The sequence below is a fragment of the Podarcis pityusensis genome, assembly GCF_964106645.2.
Source record: "Podarcis pityusensis genome assembly, chromosome: 1".
In the NCBI taxonomy this organism is placed as follows: Eukaryota; Metazoa; Chordata; class Lepidosauria; order Squamata; family Lacertidae; genus Podarcis; species Podarcis pityusensis.
The window spans coordinates 92015409-92034148 of NC_138028.1; the positions used below are offsets into that span (position 1 = coordinate 92015409).

General features: G+C 40.9%; 1 protein-coding gene across 4 annotated transcripts; it reads right to left on the reverse strand.

Moving 5' to 3' along the window:
- Positions 1 to 1395: 1395 nt before the first annotated feature.
- IQCB1 (IQ motif containing B1) lies at positions 1396 to 18697 on the reverse strand. Of its 4 annotated transcripts, none has more exons than XM_081007376.1 (14): positions 18470 to 18697; positions 15092 to 15205; positions 13065 to 13227; positions 12788 to 12917; positions 11984 to 12077; positions 11717 to 11816; positions 10194 to 10366; positions 8304 to 8413; positions 6694 to 6803; positions 5802 to 5944; positions 4881 to 5029; positions 3956 to 4084; positions 2381 to 2537; positions 1396 to 1763 (listed from the first exon to the last, which is right to left on the reverse strand). In XM_081007376.1, the coding sequence occupies exons 2-14, from the start codon at positions 15189 to 15191 to the stop codon at positions 1540 to 1542; spliced, it is 1782 nt and encodes a 593-aa protein (XP_080863502.1). In that variant the 5' UTR covers positions 15192 to 15205; positions 18470 to 18697; the 3' UTR covers positions 1396 to 1539. The 4 variants fall into 4 exon arrangements, with proteins under 4 accessions (XP_080863502.1, XP_080863501.1, XP_080863503.1 ...); XM_081007375.1 differs by lacking the exon at positions 18470 to 18697 and adding an exon at positions 18258 to 18438; XM_081007377.1 differs by lacking the exon at positions 18470 to 18697 and adding an exon at positions 17482 to 17950.
- Positions 18698 to 18740: the final 43 nt, after the last annotated feature.

Below are 18740 nucleotides of genomic sequence, written 5' to 3' on the forward strand. Positions count from 1 at the left end.
GGTTAAAAGAATTTGGTATATATAAGATTTAAGTTTTAAGTTTTAGGGTTTTTTAGGGTAAGATAAGGTTAAAATAGATTAAGGTAATTTAAATGACAGAATATTGTGAAAGATGGAAAGGATTTGCTGAGATAATTAACAACTAGAATACAAAAAAGGGAGGTGTGAGGAGGTCATTGAAATAAGTTAATGAAAGTTAAGGATTTGGGAATATTAGACTTGTTTTTTAAATGTTTGTTTTTGTTGTTTTTTTATTTAGATGCATTGTGTTTTGTTATTTGTTTTTTTTTACTTTGGTTTTTATTGATCTGTATTGTTTAATTGTCATGTTTATCTACTTCTTTCTCTCTTTTTCTTGTCTTTTCTTTCTTCTTTGTAACTTTAAAATTCTCAATAAACATCATTTTTTTAAAAAAAAAGATTCAGTAGATCAGCTAGCCCTAGAAAAGTTCTAAATGAGGGAAGAGAATATAGCTTATGCCATGCAAAACGCCTGGTAGTTGAAAGTCTGGCCATTTTTGTAATGCTTGAGAAACGCTTCTGATCATGAGAGTCTAGGCCTATAATTTAAAATGCAATCAGAGGCAGGATCTCATAAGGATTCCTCCATTAGTTTCTCAAACTATTTAATACCACTTTTCTCAGACAAACTAACCTAATAATAATGCTAATTCATTAAAACAGAAAAATAAATTTCATAGCACATCTAAAGAAGATAAAACATGTACAAATTGGTTAATCAGAAGACTCAAAGCAGAATGGGTTTGGGATGACATTGTAAGTCAAGCGTGGGGAACCTCAGTCAGGGGCAAGCCAAATGCAGCTCTCTATTGGGCTCTTTGCACTCTCTCTAGGCTACACCCCCTTCTCTGCAGGCCACACCCCCCACACTGGCCCTGCTTTGCACCTGAATGCTTTTGCCTGGCTGGAATGACCTCTTGAACTCTGATGATTGCTCTTGCTTGTCTAGATGCAAGATAGAGATGGGTGCTTTAGCTTACTGTGCAGAGCTAAAGCTGGCATTGGTCGCCTCACACACTTTTGCATCTGGCTCCACACACCATTGGCATCTGACCCTTGGAAGGCTACCTAGAAAAGGAATATGGACCTCAAGCTGAAAAAAATGCTCTAAGTCATAAGGGGACTGAAGATTCTCTCTGTTGACCCTTGCTTCCTCCCAGAGCTCCGAGGTTCTATTTCCTAGCCTATACATACACACAGCTAACTCCCCACAAAATTAATTTCAAAATCCCACTTTTTTTTTAACAATCCAACTGAATTTCACAAATATTTAAAATGTGATTTGTAATGATTACCAAGTCATCTGAATGGTAAAATTTAGATATTCTGGTTAGAGGTCAAAATCTGTAAAACAGGAACTTGATAACAGCTATATATAGATATATTGCATAAGTACAAACTCATTTTATTAACTAAATATTTTGAAAAAATCAAATCATTTGGACAGCATTGGATGGACTGCTTGCTTCCTTTTTTCACAGAAGACATAGTCCAGACTATAATCTTGTTCATTCTAGATTATGTTTTGCTGCCACCAATGAACAAAGTTCCCACTTCAGCATTCAGATCTTCTGAGACAGCCTCTTCCTCTAAGAAGTCTTCTTCCAGCTTCTTCCACCATGGCCACCGTGTATATTTCAACATGGTGCTGTGGGACTGTTTGGCTTTGGCTACTACAGGAACTGATCTACTCATAAATATATTCAGATCTTTCGTAGTGGATTCTGTTAGACTTGGAGCACCTGTGACAAACGGAGCAAAAGAATCATAATTACTTTTTTTCTTAAAATACAAGGTTGATCATCTTGGGGCTATATTTATTCCATTTTCCATTATTTTGAGTCCTTTCATGGGCCAGATAAAGTGGGTTTATCCCTTTCATTTTTATAACCCGATTCTTCTATTTATAATTCAGTGAATCCATCTTCTGGGCACTACAATTAAAAACCAAATCTCAAACATGCTGGGAAGGTACATGCCACATATAGCTCACAATGGCAAAGGGCAATAAAAGAAGAACCCCAGCATACTGAACTTCATTTTGTTTCGTTTTTTGATACGGTAGAGGGTTACTGCCCACACAGCAAGTGGAAGATTTCTGTAAAGTTTCCTAAAGCACCTTTACACAAATGCTCTCAGCATTAACATCTTAAAGGGGAACAAGACCAAAATTGCCATGGAATCAACAGGCTACATGGCTCATGAGTCACACAACCAAATATTATCTCTGGATGAGTGCTGTGGTGTCTACTATTAGCATGAATCAGCCCCGACACTCACTTTCATCAACATTTACCACAATATGGGAAGAAAATCAGAGCCAGGCTAAAATAATGGTGATGATGAGGTAGACACATACTCATTAGCTGCTCCACATCCGTGTGGACTTGGGCGAGCAATGCCTCTCTATGCTGCTCTGCTTTGCGATCCTGGCTTCTTTTCAACAAATACTGGGCCAGCTTTTCCTGAGCTTGATGATGAAGTTCCCTGCTCATTTCTTGTGACATTTCAGAAGCCTGGAGAAAAATGATAGTGCCTGTCACTGTTAGCGGTTATCAGCTTCAAACCTTTGTGGATGTCTACAGCACAACATTTGCATTTCTTGGGTACTTGTAAATCTAATAACTGTGCGGCTTCCTGTGTTTCCTCCCTGAAGCCATCGATCTATCACTGAATAAATTTAGTTTCCTAATTAGGATTCAGGAAGAAGCAAATTCCTATTATTATATTAATGGGGGAAAGGGAGGGGGGAAAGCACCAAGCAACACCCAATACCTTGTTTCACAGACCAAATAAAGAGGGACCAGTATATTTCTGATATATTCAGAGTTTACGTTAGGTAAACAGCATGGAACTCTAGGTAAAGGCTGTGTACTGATATTAACTTTTCAAGATTTGGCAAGTGATATTTTAGAGCCTTCATTACCTCTACTACCCATCAATTTCTCTCTCTACAATAAGGGTCTCTTGTCAAAGTAGTTTCGTAGACTTAAAAAAAATGGGTTTTTTGGGGGGGAAAGCTAACAGCAAAACTGGTACTGCTGCAACAGGTATGCACACAGGTCTCATAGGCACCTCCTGGCTGCAGTTGCTTGCAGCAGCAGCAGCACCACCATTGACCAGCAACATATGAAAGCAATACAAGCAAAATACTAAAAAAAATAAATCTGTAAACATACTGGCAGTCCTTGTGAAAAAATAAAAAGCCCAACTGCATTCCTGTTGACAACTATCTTCCTCAGGGCCCCCCAATTAAGGTTCTCCTATGAAGGTAATATTTCTCTGATCAGGAACACCTACTTTTTAAAGCTTTCCTTAAACACTTTAATATCAGTACCATAAAGGGTGTGTGCATATATGTATGAGCACCCATGCAACCATTTGATAAGTGGAAAATGTTTTGTCATTTATGGAAACGAAACAGACTCACTAGTTCATGAGTTTGTGTGGAATTAAAAAAGCAGTTGCAATTAGGATAGGAGGCAACAGATTTCCCCCTCCCCACTGAGTTATTGCAGTTATCTAACTGCCAATGCTGTATTGTGGCTCCTGTCAAAGTAGTGATTAGGGGCAAAACATTCCTGTTGTTCTATGGATGTGGTTTTCAAACTGTGATCCTAGGTTACCCAGGTTCCTTGGAAGTTACAGGGTCCTTCAGTGAGGAGTCAGAGATGTGGCACTGATACTTCCCTAAAAGGCAGCTTTTACCTGTCTTCACCGTTACCTGTCTTCTTCTGTCATGCACAGCTCCAATGAGAGCTTTGCGGATGGTCAAGGCTAAAATAATGTCATGTGTGAACATGCCATATGTAAACTGAAAGTGTGCCTAGACTCCCTGGCAACATGCAGGGTTCCCCAGCATGTCTGTAAGCATTCCTTGGCCAACAAACCAATATTAAAAGGTGCCCTAGCCAAAGGAGGAATGATGATGTACCGGGTGCAGTTTGATGTAGTCATTCACTTTTTGTTGCAAGGATAGCCTCTGTTCATCAGAGAGGTGCTTGGACTGTTTCAAGAGAGAATAAGCTTTCCTTTTCCTTCGCTTTTCCAAGAACTTAAGCACCTGCGGAAACAAAAGTATTCAAGTAACGCAATGTATTTATACAGTCAGAATTTTTACAGCAGTATAGTTTCTTGATGTCCTTCTGGTTAGCTTGGGAATCCACACACACACACACACACACACACACAATAATTCATGAACAAATAGTATCTTGTATTCCATTTAAACTAAAACATTATTACAGTATTCTTGCTATAAAAAAACAATAAAACAAGAGTGACTCTTAATTCAGTGCTCTGTCAACATGGAAATGAATACAAACCTTTAAGCTCAGATCTGTTACTTGAGTATCTAGTCCAGCACCCTCCTTTCTGCTGAGTTACGATGAAAGCTAAACCACTGAGAAATATGCATGTTTCTCCATTTGATTTTTTTTCTTCAGGCAGATACAACTCGGCAAGGCTCAATTTAGCTGGAGAATGTGGTTCTGCAAGTGCAGCTTCAAATAAGAACTTGGCCTCCACAATGTCATCAAATTAAAGAATAATTTTATAAATTGGTAGGAAGGATTGGCCAGGGGGCGGCGGCGGGGGGGATGATGAAGCTAGAAATGGTTTTCTAGGGTAATATTCAGCACTATGGTCTCAAGTCTTTGACAGCTTCTTGTAACAGGTTTTTAAAAGGGTTGTTTAGATTTTTGCAAATTTTTGCTATGAAGATTCTGAAGACTAATGCTCCAGCTTAATTTTTAAAGCAGCTGCTTATAGTAGACTATACTGGAAGCTTTGAATTAAAACATGAATGTTAACTGTTTGGGTAAATTTTATGCCATGGCAGCACTTGGTTGCATACTCACCACTCTCTGAATGAGGACAGCTGCTTTATACTGCTTAAGAGACTTCTTTTGATGATGAAAATTTCTCCTTTCCCTAAATGCTCTCCAGTATCTTTGGATAGTTATGGCTGACTTCTCCTCCATTTCATGCATATGCTTATCTACCTGACCTAGGAGATAAAGGAGGCAAATTTCTGAATATGCTTGGGTTTCATGGGAGACTCAACACAAGCCAGCTGGTTTCAAAAAAATTCAGCTCAAACAGCAGAAGCAGACCTTTTTCTAAACCAACATCCAGATACGTTTGAGGACATTTTGGTAAGGATGGAGATTTGTGGTCCAGCTGCTACACAGATGAGACCCTGTACCAAAGTCCAAGAGGAAATTATTCACATAGAGTTCCTCTGGGGAAATTAAACTATTCACATTCAATGAGCAGTTCAGATCCAAGCGTAGAATTGCATTCCTGACAAGGGGCCGCAATAGTCAATACTGAAAGAAATAGGTAGAAGAAATTGCTCAGGGAAACGAAGTGGATGGCTATCCTGCCCCAGGCTTTGATATTAAGGATGTTCCAGTACAGTTGTTACCTTCCAAAATGAAGGAAACAGAGAATGAGTGGGGGAGAAAGCACATAAACCTATGGCAAAGAAATGATTCACACATTTACTGAATGAGAATCGAATTACATTCATTTCTCCCATCAACTTGTTCTAAGTATACATTACCACTATCTCCCCATAAGTCCTAAAGGGGCCCAAGGGAAAGATGCTGATACATCCTTGAAAAAATACTTGGCCATTTAAGGAAATGGCATCTTGTGCCTCAAATACTAAGTCTTAGGAAACAGAGTATGAATAGAAGTTTTCAGCTAACAAGAAAGAATATGGGAAATTTGTTTCTGCATGGAAAACGCCCTTCATGCTACTATAATAACCATACCTGGATGAACTATTTCCAGTAGCGTAAGCTGTCGTTCATGGAACAGCCTCATGGCTCTCTGTCTCCGAAGCTGCAATTGTTGGCGGAGTTCCTCCTCTTCTTTCTGCTTTTTTAAACCTTGCAACTCCTGTTTTCTTTTAGCTCTACAACAACAAAGTTTTAGAAATTACAGGGGGCAGAGTATTCTACATTTAAACAGGTCTGCATTTATCATGCAGGTGGGAACATGTACCCCAATAGTCTCAAGATGCACATGTAGTGGTATGCACAAACATACTTTAAATCATGGCCTGGATGCTTAGCGGTGAAGCCTGAAATTCTGATTGGAACAAAAGATTGCGCCGAAATCTGGAAACCCATTACATGCGAAGTCTGCCCTCTACTGGATTTTCCAAACATGTGCCCGTTAAGATACCTTTTTAAAATGCATTTTATTATACAGCAAACCCCTCTATACTTCTGCAATCAATTAGCTAACGTAGCACCAAGAAATTTGCATGCTGCTTAACATATTTTCACAGCAACATTCCTGGCCAACACAATATTATGAGAGGGAAAGAATGTAAGTATTAGGGAACTTCAAAAACCTAATCTCTAGCATAGGTCGAGAAGTTCCACAGATCAGCAAGCATGTTATTGGAGAAACTGCACAAAGGGATGAGGGTCACAGTGACCTGTAGAGGCCACATGCAGGTGCTGGGTGAGACCAGAAGAGAAAGCTGCCCCATGATCTGCCTTTGCAATCACCTCACCACTTTCTTTTTTCTTCTATAAGGAAAGAAAAGAGAAAGGAATGGGAGAACGGACAAGGGAGTGGGAGGAAGAAGGGCTCCATCACATAACCATCTGTTTGCATCCACAGGTTTGTAATAAACCAAAGGTCTTGCTTTACCTGAAATTTCTCTGCAAGATTGTTACTGTTTTTGGAAGCTGCTTTAATCTTTTTCGTGTTTGAAATCCCCTCCATGCTGCTTGGATTAAGCAAGCTGCTTGATGTAGTCTCTGAAATAAACAAGTCAGAGCAGTGTTTTTTATCTAGGAAAAACAGGTGCCGGTACTCACCATGAGTTGTTACAGTAAGTACGACACTTTTTAACAACAACAAAAAGAAGCTGGTACTGCGTACCCTTGAGTACTCCCTGGGTCTGAGGATTATGCTCATTTCCCCATTGAGCACAGTGACAATATTAATACAACTTTAATGCTTTGCATCTCCCCCCTGCCCCATGTCAATTTAAACTATTCTTCGGTGGTGGGGTGGACAATGTCATACTATTATTTGCCAGAACAATTCCTGCGTGAATTCAAACTAATCTGCCTCTTTCCAGGTAATACAAAACCTCAAGTTTACATGATCTAAATGAAAACAAGAATTCATTTTTTAACAACCATTAGAAATGTTCTGAATATGCAAGCATTATCAGCCTGCCCAACGGAACAATGCACACAATCATCTCAAGGCAACATACAATTTAAACAGCTAACAACCGCTTTAAAAATAACAAAAACCACAGTTCAAGTCCTTTGAGAAAGGTTTGATCCCCTCCTCAACCACCAGTGTCCATTTCGCACTCTCAGAGTTGTCAAGTGACAACCTGAAAATCCCCCTGCACCTCAATATTCACTGATGAATTGGGAAAAGATCCATTTGCTTAGCTTTAGCTTGTGTGCCAGCTGCACCTTTTCCTGGGCCATGCTGATCAGGCCAGTGTCACTCATGCCCTGCTCACATCGAGACTGCACTGCTGCGGGGATTGTGGGGAAGAGTGTTTAGAAACTGACAGGGACAAAATTCAGCAGCCAAGTGGTTTCTAGTGCTTGCTTTTCAGAACTTATTACACTAGCTCTTGTCCATTTGCACTGGCTTCAAATTCATTTGAGAGCACAATTCAAAATGTTGTTTATTACCTCTAAAGAGCTAAACAGCTTAGGACCAGGTTATCTGGAGTAGTGCTTCCTCCTATATGAAGTTACCTGTGCACTGTGTTCAACATGTGAGACCCTATTTCATCTTCTCCCACCTTCAGTAGTGCATTACCAGCTTCTGAGGTGGGGAACACAGAGTGGACCTTCTCAGTGCTGGCACCTGGACTCATTTCTGGTAAATGTCTGTTGGCTCCCTTTCTCCCAGTTTTAACAATGGCAGCAAAGACTCTTATTCCACTGTGTTTTTAATCATACCTACTTATACGGTGATGTGTCATTAAAGTGACTGTTTATGTGTTTTCATGCACTGTTTTAATGATTTAATTGACAATGTATTATTTTTGTATTTGAAAGCTGCAATAAAAGAGGGTGTGTGTGTGTGTGTGTGTGTGCATGTGTGTGTATGAGATTTATAAACTCTTAGAGGTGTTTCTGTGTTAATTGATCTATTGTACCTATAACATATTGTGAATAGATGTTGGTTGGAGGCACTGAAATACACAGTAATATACTGATGAAACTTTAAGTACAAGCTACTTCCACCACATACAGAACTCAGTAGGATTTCCACCACACCTGTGTTTTGACAGCCTTGTAATTTTCTGAGCACAGCAAGTCCAAAAGCTGATTGAGGTTCCTGTCAAATCCTTTGCCAGTCCACTGCTTGCTTAGAAGGCTTTGTAGTCCTTAATCAGTGAGACACATCAAGATAAATATGCTGCTTTATAAGAAGCACAGTTAGTTTGCTTATCCTGCAGACACTGGAAAATTATAGTTGTACATGCCAAAGCAGGCAGTAGCATGAATTTTCCTCACAAAAACATGAATGGTGAAAAGAATGAAGTGTTGATACAACTAAAGGTGTTTGCACCTGCAAAGTGAGGGGAAAGCCAGATTTCCCTTCAGCTGGAAAACAAGCTAACCATGGGCCTTCTGGTGTATGAACTAGTATAATGCACACTGGCAAATGCATTTGTCCCAATGGTACAGAGTATTTTCAAATGTACACATAAAACATGTACAGACATGCCATAAAATGCAATATTGAAATGGTTGCAATAGTGCTACAACTTTCTAGGCCATTTATTTTGAAGAAAAATCATATTAAAAATGGTAAAATACTCAATGCAATTAGTACCATGCAGGAAAAAACCAATTTCATATATAATGACAGCTCAAGTATGCTGTCCTGGTTTAATAAAGAACCTACCAAGACAATTGTATTGACTGAACAAACTTGGCATTGGTAATCGGTGGCGGAATGGCAGCTTATGGCATTCACTTTTGGAAAATTTGGAGGGAGTGCACTATGTTTACCCAGAAGTAGTTGCTCTCAGATGTCACAAGAGGCACCTGGAATTAATCTATACATGCTGTAAGGAGCCCAGGTACCAGCTCAATCGAATGGCAATGCAGAATAAAAACTTACTTTGTTGCTTGTCAGTTTCATGGGCTAGCTTCGCTAATCAATTTCATGTTGGCTTAACTTTATAGATGACATTGTCAGTGTTTACATGTAACATTACACCAGTTTAGCACAGGGACGGGGAGCCTGAAGCCCTCCAGACGTTGTTTGGTTCCAACACTCATCTATTTCAGTCAGTGTGATTAACGGTCAAAAATGATGGGCATTGTGGCCATCCAGATGATGTTGGACTCCAGCTTCCCCACTGTTGGTTTAGCACTATATACCTGAGCATAAAGGAGCCCACATGAAGCATTAGACTCAAGCACTAGACCATCCCCCTAAATGGCTGGGAGGAGGAATAATGATGATTAAGTTTCACTTTAGCCAATTCCTGGCTTGTCCTTATGTACAAACCAGGAATCCTGGTGTTAAATAAACTCTAGTCAATGTAAAAGAAGCCGACTTAAAACCATGAGTTACAAAGCAGGCTTGTTAACAACTTAGTTTATTTTAAACCTGGACTCCTGGTTTTTGTGTTAATGACAAGCCATTAAGTGAAACCAAATTCTGTTTTATTCTTCTAGCCTTACAGAAGGTGAGAGGGGAAGACTAGTTGAACTCAAGCCTTTACACGGCCGTGCGGAGGCTCAAGCTTATAATGTTACATCATACAATGTAGGGATTAGCATTATTGGCAAATGTGCCTATTGCCTTTCCTGTGCAGTAAAAGTAGTGCAACATCAGATGCAGTTATTTTGTGAAAAGGTTTGTACCAAGCATAGAGTTGGATCCACATTATGTTACATGAACCTAGGTCCCATTCAATTCTGGATCCAACCAATAGGATTTATGCTTATCTGAGAGCAAGTCCCACTGACATCCATGTATGGAACTTTAAGTTTTCACATTCAATACCTTTTAGAATTGATACACAAGTTCTAGGCTGTACAAAGTATACCTTTGCTTTTGGAATTATAGTGGGCCTTGACCCTGAAGGGCTAATCAGTGCCAGCGTTACTACAAAATTCTTCCCAAGTCTGAGAAACAGAGTAACAAACCTTTGTAGCGGGTAGCGAATGTTGTCACAAGTTGGGCATCAGACTGTGCAATCAAGAGTAACAGCTTTATAGCTGCATTTCCTATGACAGGATTGATGGAAGACGAAAGCTTGTAAACAAGCTCATCTAAAATGCAGTGCAGGGACTTTTCAGCAACTTGAAGTAACACAGCACTGACATAACAAGAAAAAAGATGGAATGATACTGGAGTCTCTTCAATGGTGCCAGACGGGAGGGGAAGGTAAGCAGATTACAGTAGCTAGCAAGTATTGCACCAAACCCTTTAGTAACTTTAAAATACAACTGTAGTGCTGCTTAAAGGTTGTAAAAGGGATTTCTCTTAATAGTATTGACAAGTAATCAAAATGGATCACACAGAAGAAGTTTTGCTTGGGTTGACTCTGGTTGTACTGGCTTTCATTATATTGAGATTATAAGCTACTACAGTGGAACCTTGGTTCTCAAACGGCTTAGTTGATGAACAAATTGGCTCCCGAATGCCAAAAACCTGAAGTGTTCCAGTTTTTCGGAAGGTGAACGTCTGACGTGGCTTCCACTTGAGTGCAGGAAGCTCCTGCAGCCAATCGGAAGCCGTGCCTTGGTTTTCAAACGTTTCGGGAGTTGGATGGACCTCTGGAATGGATTAAGTTCTACAACCAAGATACCACTGTATATTCAAGTGTTCTAAACTGCTCTGAGTGGACCACTCTGAGAGGTTCTCTGTACAAGAAAGGCAGGATACAATATTTAATAAATAAATGCACACAATAAAATTAATAAAAACAAGCTGAACTGATAGATGGTCCTCCAGAGAGAAGAGGATATGGCTGTTGGTTCGACAATATTAAAAGTCGCCTGCCTCTTGAGGTAATGCATTATAAAGCATTCCTTCTAAATTTGGAATCGTAACCATTTGGTGCAGACAGAAAGGACCCCTTAAGGTGTATGAATCTATATGGTATCTCTGCTTAAGTCAAAAAATGATACTGTTATAGCAGGAGGTCATGCAACATATGCAGCAGTTAATGGAATGGAAGAGTTTGTCACTTATCACTAACATATTACAAAAACACCCAGTAGAGGGCCTTGGCACACATTTGCATTCAGCACAGCAATGTCACCTGCTAGCTAGAGGGAATAATAGATGGACTGCCTTGAATGGGAAAGAAATGGGAAACTCCCATAATAAAAGCATAATCCTGAAAATGATGTGAGAACACTCTACCATCAAAGGGTAATTAATGCACAATAAACTGCTCAAAAAGGTCTTTGCTTTAAGAATCCTGGACGTCTCCTATGAACGATCATGAAGTTCTACGGATGATATTTATGTGGTTATCTTGAACTAAAACAGCCACTAGGAAACCACCTGTCATTCTTCTGGAGCTTTTACTGTGCCTTTAACTCTCTACTCCTGGCAGTATCTCTTACTCATGTAAATAAATTCAGAGAAGTGATTAGCACTGTATGATAAACTTTAAGATATATTAAGGGAAATGTTTAAATTAAGGTATATCAGTTACCTATTGACTCTTAAAATATTCTGCAACACAGACATCATTATGGTTGAAGTTTCAACATCGTCCGTCATCAGCAGTTGCTGGAAGTGTCTGTTCTGAAGCACTAGGGTGAAAAACAGGAAGAAAACTCAAGCCATGAAGCAATAGCCATGAATTTGTAGTTTTACCAAGGAAAAACACAACAGTTATCTACAAACAAAAGAGGGAAATATTTAATCAGAAACCGCTATGCAGCTATAGTAATGATCTTTCAGATCTTTCTTCCCTTACCATTTGCTGTTAGCTGAATGAATCCACCACACAGCCAGCAGATGGCATCAGTTACTGTTCTGAAACAGTGTAAAAATTCATTCCTCTCTTCATCCTTCACAAAAAAGCAAAAAATTAAGATTATAATTCCTGAAACATTACTTTGAAAGCAACTTATTCTGAAGTTATATACTTGCTGAGCAGGATAGTTAATTCTGAAACTGCCTCCATCCAAACTTCATCAGTCTGAGGTCTGGGAACTCCTTTGCCAATCACCATTAGTGGACAGATGCAGCTTTTAAAAACTTAAAACACTTTTTCTACTGGAAAACCAGCTGGTTCCATGGGTCAGTAATGCTACTACTATAATCTGATTCATCAAATCCACCAACCTTTTTGGAATGCTGTGAATTAAATCTTTCAACATTTAGTTCAACTTTTTGAAATGCTGCTTTAAGAAAGCATCTACACCACAATATTTGTCCTGGAGGCATGTCATAATCCTGCTTGAATTTTTTTTTAAGTTCAATAAACTATTAGTGATTTAATTTTTACTGGAGCTGATCCAAAATTTCGGTATCCCTTGCTGTCAACCATGGCATCAAACAATATCATAATAGGCCAAAGCTTCCTGCTGTAATATAGTTGTTCTGAGTCCTGATTCCACAGAAGATATGCCCTTGGCATTTGGTATGCAAGGCGCCTGGAGTTGGGGGGCAGGGCAGGGGAAGACTGCCTGAATAAATCAACTATTCAGCATGTTAACATGTCAAGAAGTTACAAAACAGTTCCACTACACAACCTTAAGCTGTTCAGCCTGAATACCTTGATAGCTCGGATGAATCGTGCTTGCAGGCGCCTTCCCAAGAAGAGGAGATTGTCTGCTACAGAAGGAAGTAGCTTATTGTAAAACTCCTCTGGTTCTTCTTTTACCTCAAGGCCCACACAACACTGGCTGAGAAAATAAACACACATACATTTTAGCAATTTGCAGGTAATGCAGTAATACACCCAGGCTAATACACAGTAACACAATGATTTCAAGAAGGGTGGGCTAGAGGCAATTCAGGAATAAAAGCTGTGTAACCAAGGAAGAGTTTACCTTAGTATCTCTGCTATCTGGGCAGCAGTAGTCCAGCCTCCAAGCACTCTTGTGTAATCTTGCTTAAGGACTAATGTGCAGTATTGAACCAGATCGTAGTAGTACAAGTCTTGTTTAATTTTTTTTAATTCTTTGCTGCCAGGCGGTGCACTATTTAAAATATCTAGGGAAGAAAAATAAACCGAAACAGATGGACCAGAAGCTTGGGTGACAAAATTATACTTTCTCAATTACAGCATGTGACACTCAAGTATCCTTCTACGCTGAAAGGGAGTATAATATCAAGAAAGATTAAGTGAGCATGAGACAATGTGGAAGCCCAACTACCATCTTGTCGTTACTGCAACACTGATACAGAGGCAATTGCCAGCTAGGAAATCTATAGAACAAACAAACCAGACGATTCATGCGTAGAACGCTTACAGAATACATTATAGATGGATAGAAAAAGATGGGCAAATAAGTCAGTGGGATGGTGCAAAGGAGAATTAAGAAACGGTGGAGATGCAAGTATGATGAAAAATAAGGTGGCTTATAGACGACTTCCTTGTTTTGCACCAGTAGAATTACTAGACTCTGGCCACAAAGACTTCCTTTACTAGAAAGTAGCCCTCTAGCAACTGACAGTTCCTCTAGCTATTATGCTGCTGCAGTTCATCAGCAGTCTCTCTCCAGAACGTATATAAGACTTGCCTGTAAGTAGGAGCAACTCTTACCATAGAGATTTTAAGAACACAGAAACAGGCCCATGCGGGGGGGGGGGGTGTAACCCGGTACAATTGTCCCAGGCCTCAGAGGGCCAAGGTGTCAGGGGACCCTGCTAGGGGCCTGCTGGACTTACAATGTCATGCCAAAACCTTTATTCTAAGACTCCCACCCCAGGCCTCAGGAAGCTCTACGCAAGCCTGCACAGAAGTCCCATTCTAGCTCAAACATAACAAACATACATACAGCTCCCAGTTCTTCCCTTCATCCTTAATTCTAGTTCTTGTGGCACAGCACCTCTTTGGTTCTATTTCCCTACTTTTGCCTTTCAACATTCTATTCCTTGCACAGTGTTAAAAATAATGCAAATTAGATACACTCGTTAAAATTGGCTTAGTTTGCATATAGTCTCTTATGCGCTGGGTACACACATTTCCAATGACAGGCAGTGGAAGGCAGGGAGAGAAAAGTTTATATATTCATGGAGAGAGAGAGATTGTTTCTATAAACACATATACTCTGTTATATCACCCTCTAACAAGATCTCGAGGAACTCCATGACCCCTGTCAAACAGCAATATCATTTATACAGCTGCCGTATTGAAAAAGGACAGAAAAGAAACTAACCATCTCCTATAGATGAGTTCTTTTTCCTCTGTTGGCCTCAAATCAATAATTATATTTGGAAAGACTTGCAGAAAATATAAAATATGCACATATAGACTTTGTAGAATTTTGTTTAGTCGTTTAGTCGTGTCCGACTCTTCGTGACCCCATGGACCAGAGCACGCCAGGCACTCCTATCTTCCACTGCCTCCCACAGTTTGGTCAGACTCATGTTTGTAGCTTTGAGAACGCTGTCCAACCATCTTGTCCTCTGTCGTCCCCTTCTTCTTGTGCCCTCAATCTTTCCCAACATCAGGGTCTTTTCCAGGGAGTCTTCTCTTCTCATGAGGTGGCCAAAGTATTGGAGCCTCAGCTTCCCGATCTGTCCTTCCAGTGAGCACTCAGGGCTGATTTCCTTAAGAATGGATAGGTTTGATCTTCTTGCAGTCCATGGGACTCTCAAGAGTCTCCTCCAGCACCATAATTCAAAAGCATCAATTCTTTGGCGATCAGCCTTCTTTATGGTCCAGCTCTCACTTCCATACATCACTACTGGGAAAACCATGGCTTTAACTATACGGACCTTTGTAGAATAGTGAATCTCAATAGTTCAGATAGAGTTTAACGAGTAGTGAAAAACAATTTTATTTATGGTATAAGAATCTCAACACTTGAAACTATTTCATCACAGGTCTGAAAGAACTCAACCTATTTACCTTTTAACTTCAGCAGCAGCACAGGGACATCCTGATCAGGGCTTTCAGTAGCCTGGGAAGCCAGGGACAATATTCTGGAATCCACTGATAATGGCTTCATTTCATCCAAGCCAACTATATTTTAAAATAAAAGAAGAAAAGAGACAAAACATTTGACTTCAGCTATGGAAGAGAGCACTGATGTTTTATAGGAAGTGAACAGATAAATAAAAAACAGTTCAACAAAACAGATGCATCTAATAAAGATGATGTATGATAAAATCCACACTAGGTAACCATAGGAGGATGTGTTCCAAAGACAAACAAATTTTAATAGCAGATTCACAGAATATGCCTCTTCTACTCTAAATGACATCATGTGTTTTCCACAGCTAAGCTAGAAAACATAGTTTAATAATTGACATCTTAGCCCAAAGCCCCAGGCCCACTCCCTGGCACTGCCAGTTAGTTGATTTCAAATAAATCTGTTTGAAACACTTTTGCCAGATACCCTGCAGAGCTGTTGCCAATAACAGTAAACAGACCTGGCCTAGATGGATCATTGGTCTGACTGTAGGAGCCAGTTCCTCATACCTTTATTAAGTCATATGGAGCTGTTATTAGTAGGTGACTGCGGTGCTTGTCAAAACTGGGACAAACTGGAAGGTGGCAAACTACTCACTTTACAAATACCAGCTTAGTTGGTCCCATTGACTGATTCCTAGCGGGCTATAGCTGGAAATTATTAAACAGAAGAAAGCAAACAAAAAGCCCACAAAGTTAAAAAAAAAAAAAAAGGCACTTCATGATTTTATGGCTATCCAGAGTTGGTAGAGGGGAGAATCATAGCTTGGGAAACAATTGGGTATAAATATTTGTGATCAGAGAAAATATCTAGGACACTTGAGAAATATCTGCTACTCTGGCCATATATGACTGATGTGAGACTTTTCATTTAACAACTACTAGATGGCTGAGTATTCTTTATGAAAATTTGTTTGCAGTGAAGTAACACTGTTGAACACCAAGGTATCAGAATGAAATGTAGTATACATTGCCCAGGGGACAACTCTCTGTTTCTTCTTTCAGTACCAGCTTAACTCCCACACCTGTTTCAAAGGGAAAAGAAAATGAAAAATGCAACACAACGTGCTGGGGCACTGGAATGGCAACTGGCATGCATTTTCAATACACAGTAAACTATTTATTTATTACATTCATATACCACCTTTTTCTTCCAGTGAGCTCAAGGTGCTGTACATGGTTCTCCTTTGCCCCATTTCATCTTTACAACAGTCCTGTGAGGTAGGTTAGGCTAAGAAGGAGTGATTGGCCCAAGTTCACCCACTGGGCTTCATGGCTCAGTGGGGATTTGAATCCTTGTCTCCCAGGTCATACTCCAGCACTCAAAGCATTATGCCACACTGGTTCTAGTCTAGTTTTACTACAAACCCCATTTTGATGTCACCCCCTCCACATTTGTGCATTTCCCTTCTCAAATGATTAATGATCAAGAGTATAGCGATAGTTCCCAAGCCCACATGCTAGGGAACAGTGCTGTACAGAAGAGCGAGATATGTACACATAGGCTTCTCCTATGATATGGAACTCTGTGCAATGAGGAATCCACATCACAAGGGAACTCATTTGACACATAGAGCACTCTCCCTTCTATGCATGAGCAGCAGTGGAGTGAGAACAGGTGCAGGCACAGTCCCACTGCACATGACCATAAATCACATGAATGAACACACAAACAGGACACAAGTGTCAAGGGAAACAAAACACTGTGATACAGAAAGACTTATGGACCATAATGAAAATTGATGCACACATTCACAGCTTGCTGCTGTTTCAAGTACAAAGTTCAGCTCAGCCTCCGCCCCACATTTCCAAAAGGGAAGAATGGGCAAATGTAGGAAGCTGCTTTATGCAGTCAGATCCTTAGCTCAGCATCAGACTGCATTTAGCTCAGCATTGTCTACTGATGACAAAAACCCTTTAGGGTTGTTGGTTTTTTTTGTAATGAGTCAGGATTGAACCTGAAAATCTATGCATGTAAATACAACTTAAGAAGAAGCTGCTGGATAAAACCAATGGCCCATCTGTTCCTAAAGTGGCTAACCAGATTTATTTATTTAAGATAAATAATGCATCCTCCTGAGGGGACTTACAAAGGATTATTTCATATGCATAGTAGGTACATTATGCTTCCAAATGATCTACAGAATCGGAATTGTGGAGCTGGAAGGGACCAAAGGGTCAGCTAGTCCAACCCCTTGCAACACAGGAAGACATAGAGCAATCCACTCATAATGCTTCCAAGTCAGGCCCCCAATGCTCTTTCCTTTTCTAATCCACCTCTGTGCCTATTCACCAAAGTAGTTCCCAGCTCCTACACCTTCGCTCACCCTTGTTCCACCTGTTTCCTTGGATATCCCAATGTCTCTGTCCACTAGAATTTGTTTGAAGAATGGAATGATTCTGTATGTTGAACAGCCCTCCCCTTTTGACTTTCTGTTATCCAAAGCCCTGCATATCTGCACTACAGCAAGCAATAATCAAGGCCATGAAGCTTGATCTAAGCACAATGGAGAGAATCCTGCTTCTCCTTGTCTTAGCTTCGAAGACAGCCATGGGCAGCTTCAGAGAGGGGGAACTGTCAGCTGAAGCAAGACCAAGGTGTCCAACTGCTGCCTCCCTTGCCATTGGCAGCCTCTGCGCCTGAAGTTGGTTACCTCTGAGAAGCCCAAGCAGGTCAGGAACACACTCCTATTCATGTTCCCCAGCATGGGTGTAGCCAAGCAGAGGTGGGGGGGGGAGCGGCTACCCCCCTCAGATCAAGTAAACCAATAGAAATACTTAATTAACTGACCAATCAGATCAGTCTCCCCCCCCCCCAATACTGGCTACACCCATGTTCCTCAGCAACTATAATTCAGAGACATACCACCTCAGAGTGGACAGCTGTCATGACCAGCAGCAACTGAGCGCCTTATCCTCCGTGCATTTGTCTAATTCCCTTTTGTAGCTTGTCCGAGTTGGCAACTATCACTAAGTGACGCGGTAGTGGATGCCATAGTTCAACTACCGGCCTTGTGAAGATGCATCACCCTGGATGATTCACATGGCAGAAGAGAAGTCAGTGTGCATGTTCAGGGCACCGTTCCGAGTCCCAAGCACAAACCTGAGGTTTGATCCTCCCGAAACCTTTCACGGGTTGTTAAGAAGGCCTCTCAAACACTGCGCCCTTTACCAGATTGTTCACAAGGAACAGCCTCACCCTCCGCCCATTACCCTCAAACTTCACGCTCCCGCGGACACCCCGACTATTACCAGCCCCCTCATCCAAGCGCCTCCTTCCACAACCGGAAGGACTAATGCGGTTCTCTTACTCACACGGCCAGTTTCACGGCTGAGGTCACGAGGGCTCCTGCCCAATAGGAACGCGAACCTGGGCGCGAGGAAGCTGCAACTGTCCCGCCGGCACGCGCTTGGCCAACCGCCCCCCGTCCTTATTTGCATATGCTCCCTCCCTAACGCCTCGCTCGAACTCCAGGAGGCGCGGCAACAGGCGGGCAGCATCCCCTCACCCCGCTGTCACTAGCGTCGGACGCTTACGGTGGGCGTGACTAAGGTGCGAAGCTGCAGCCAATAGAGAGGCGTTGAA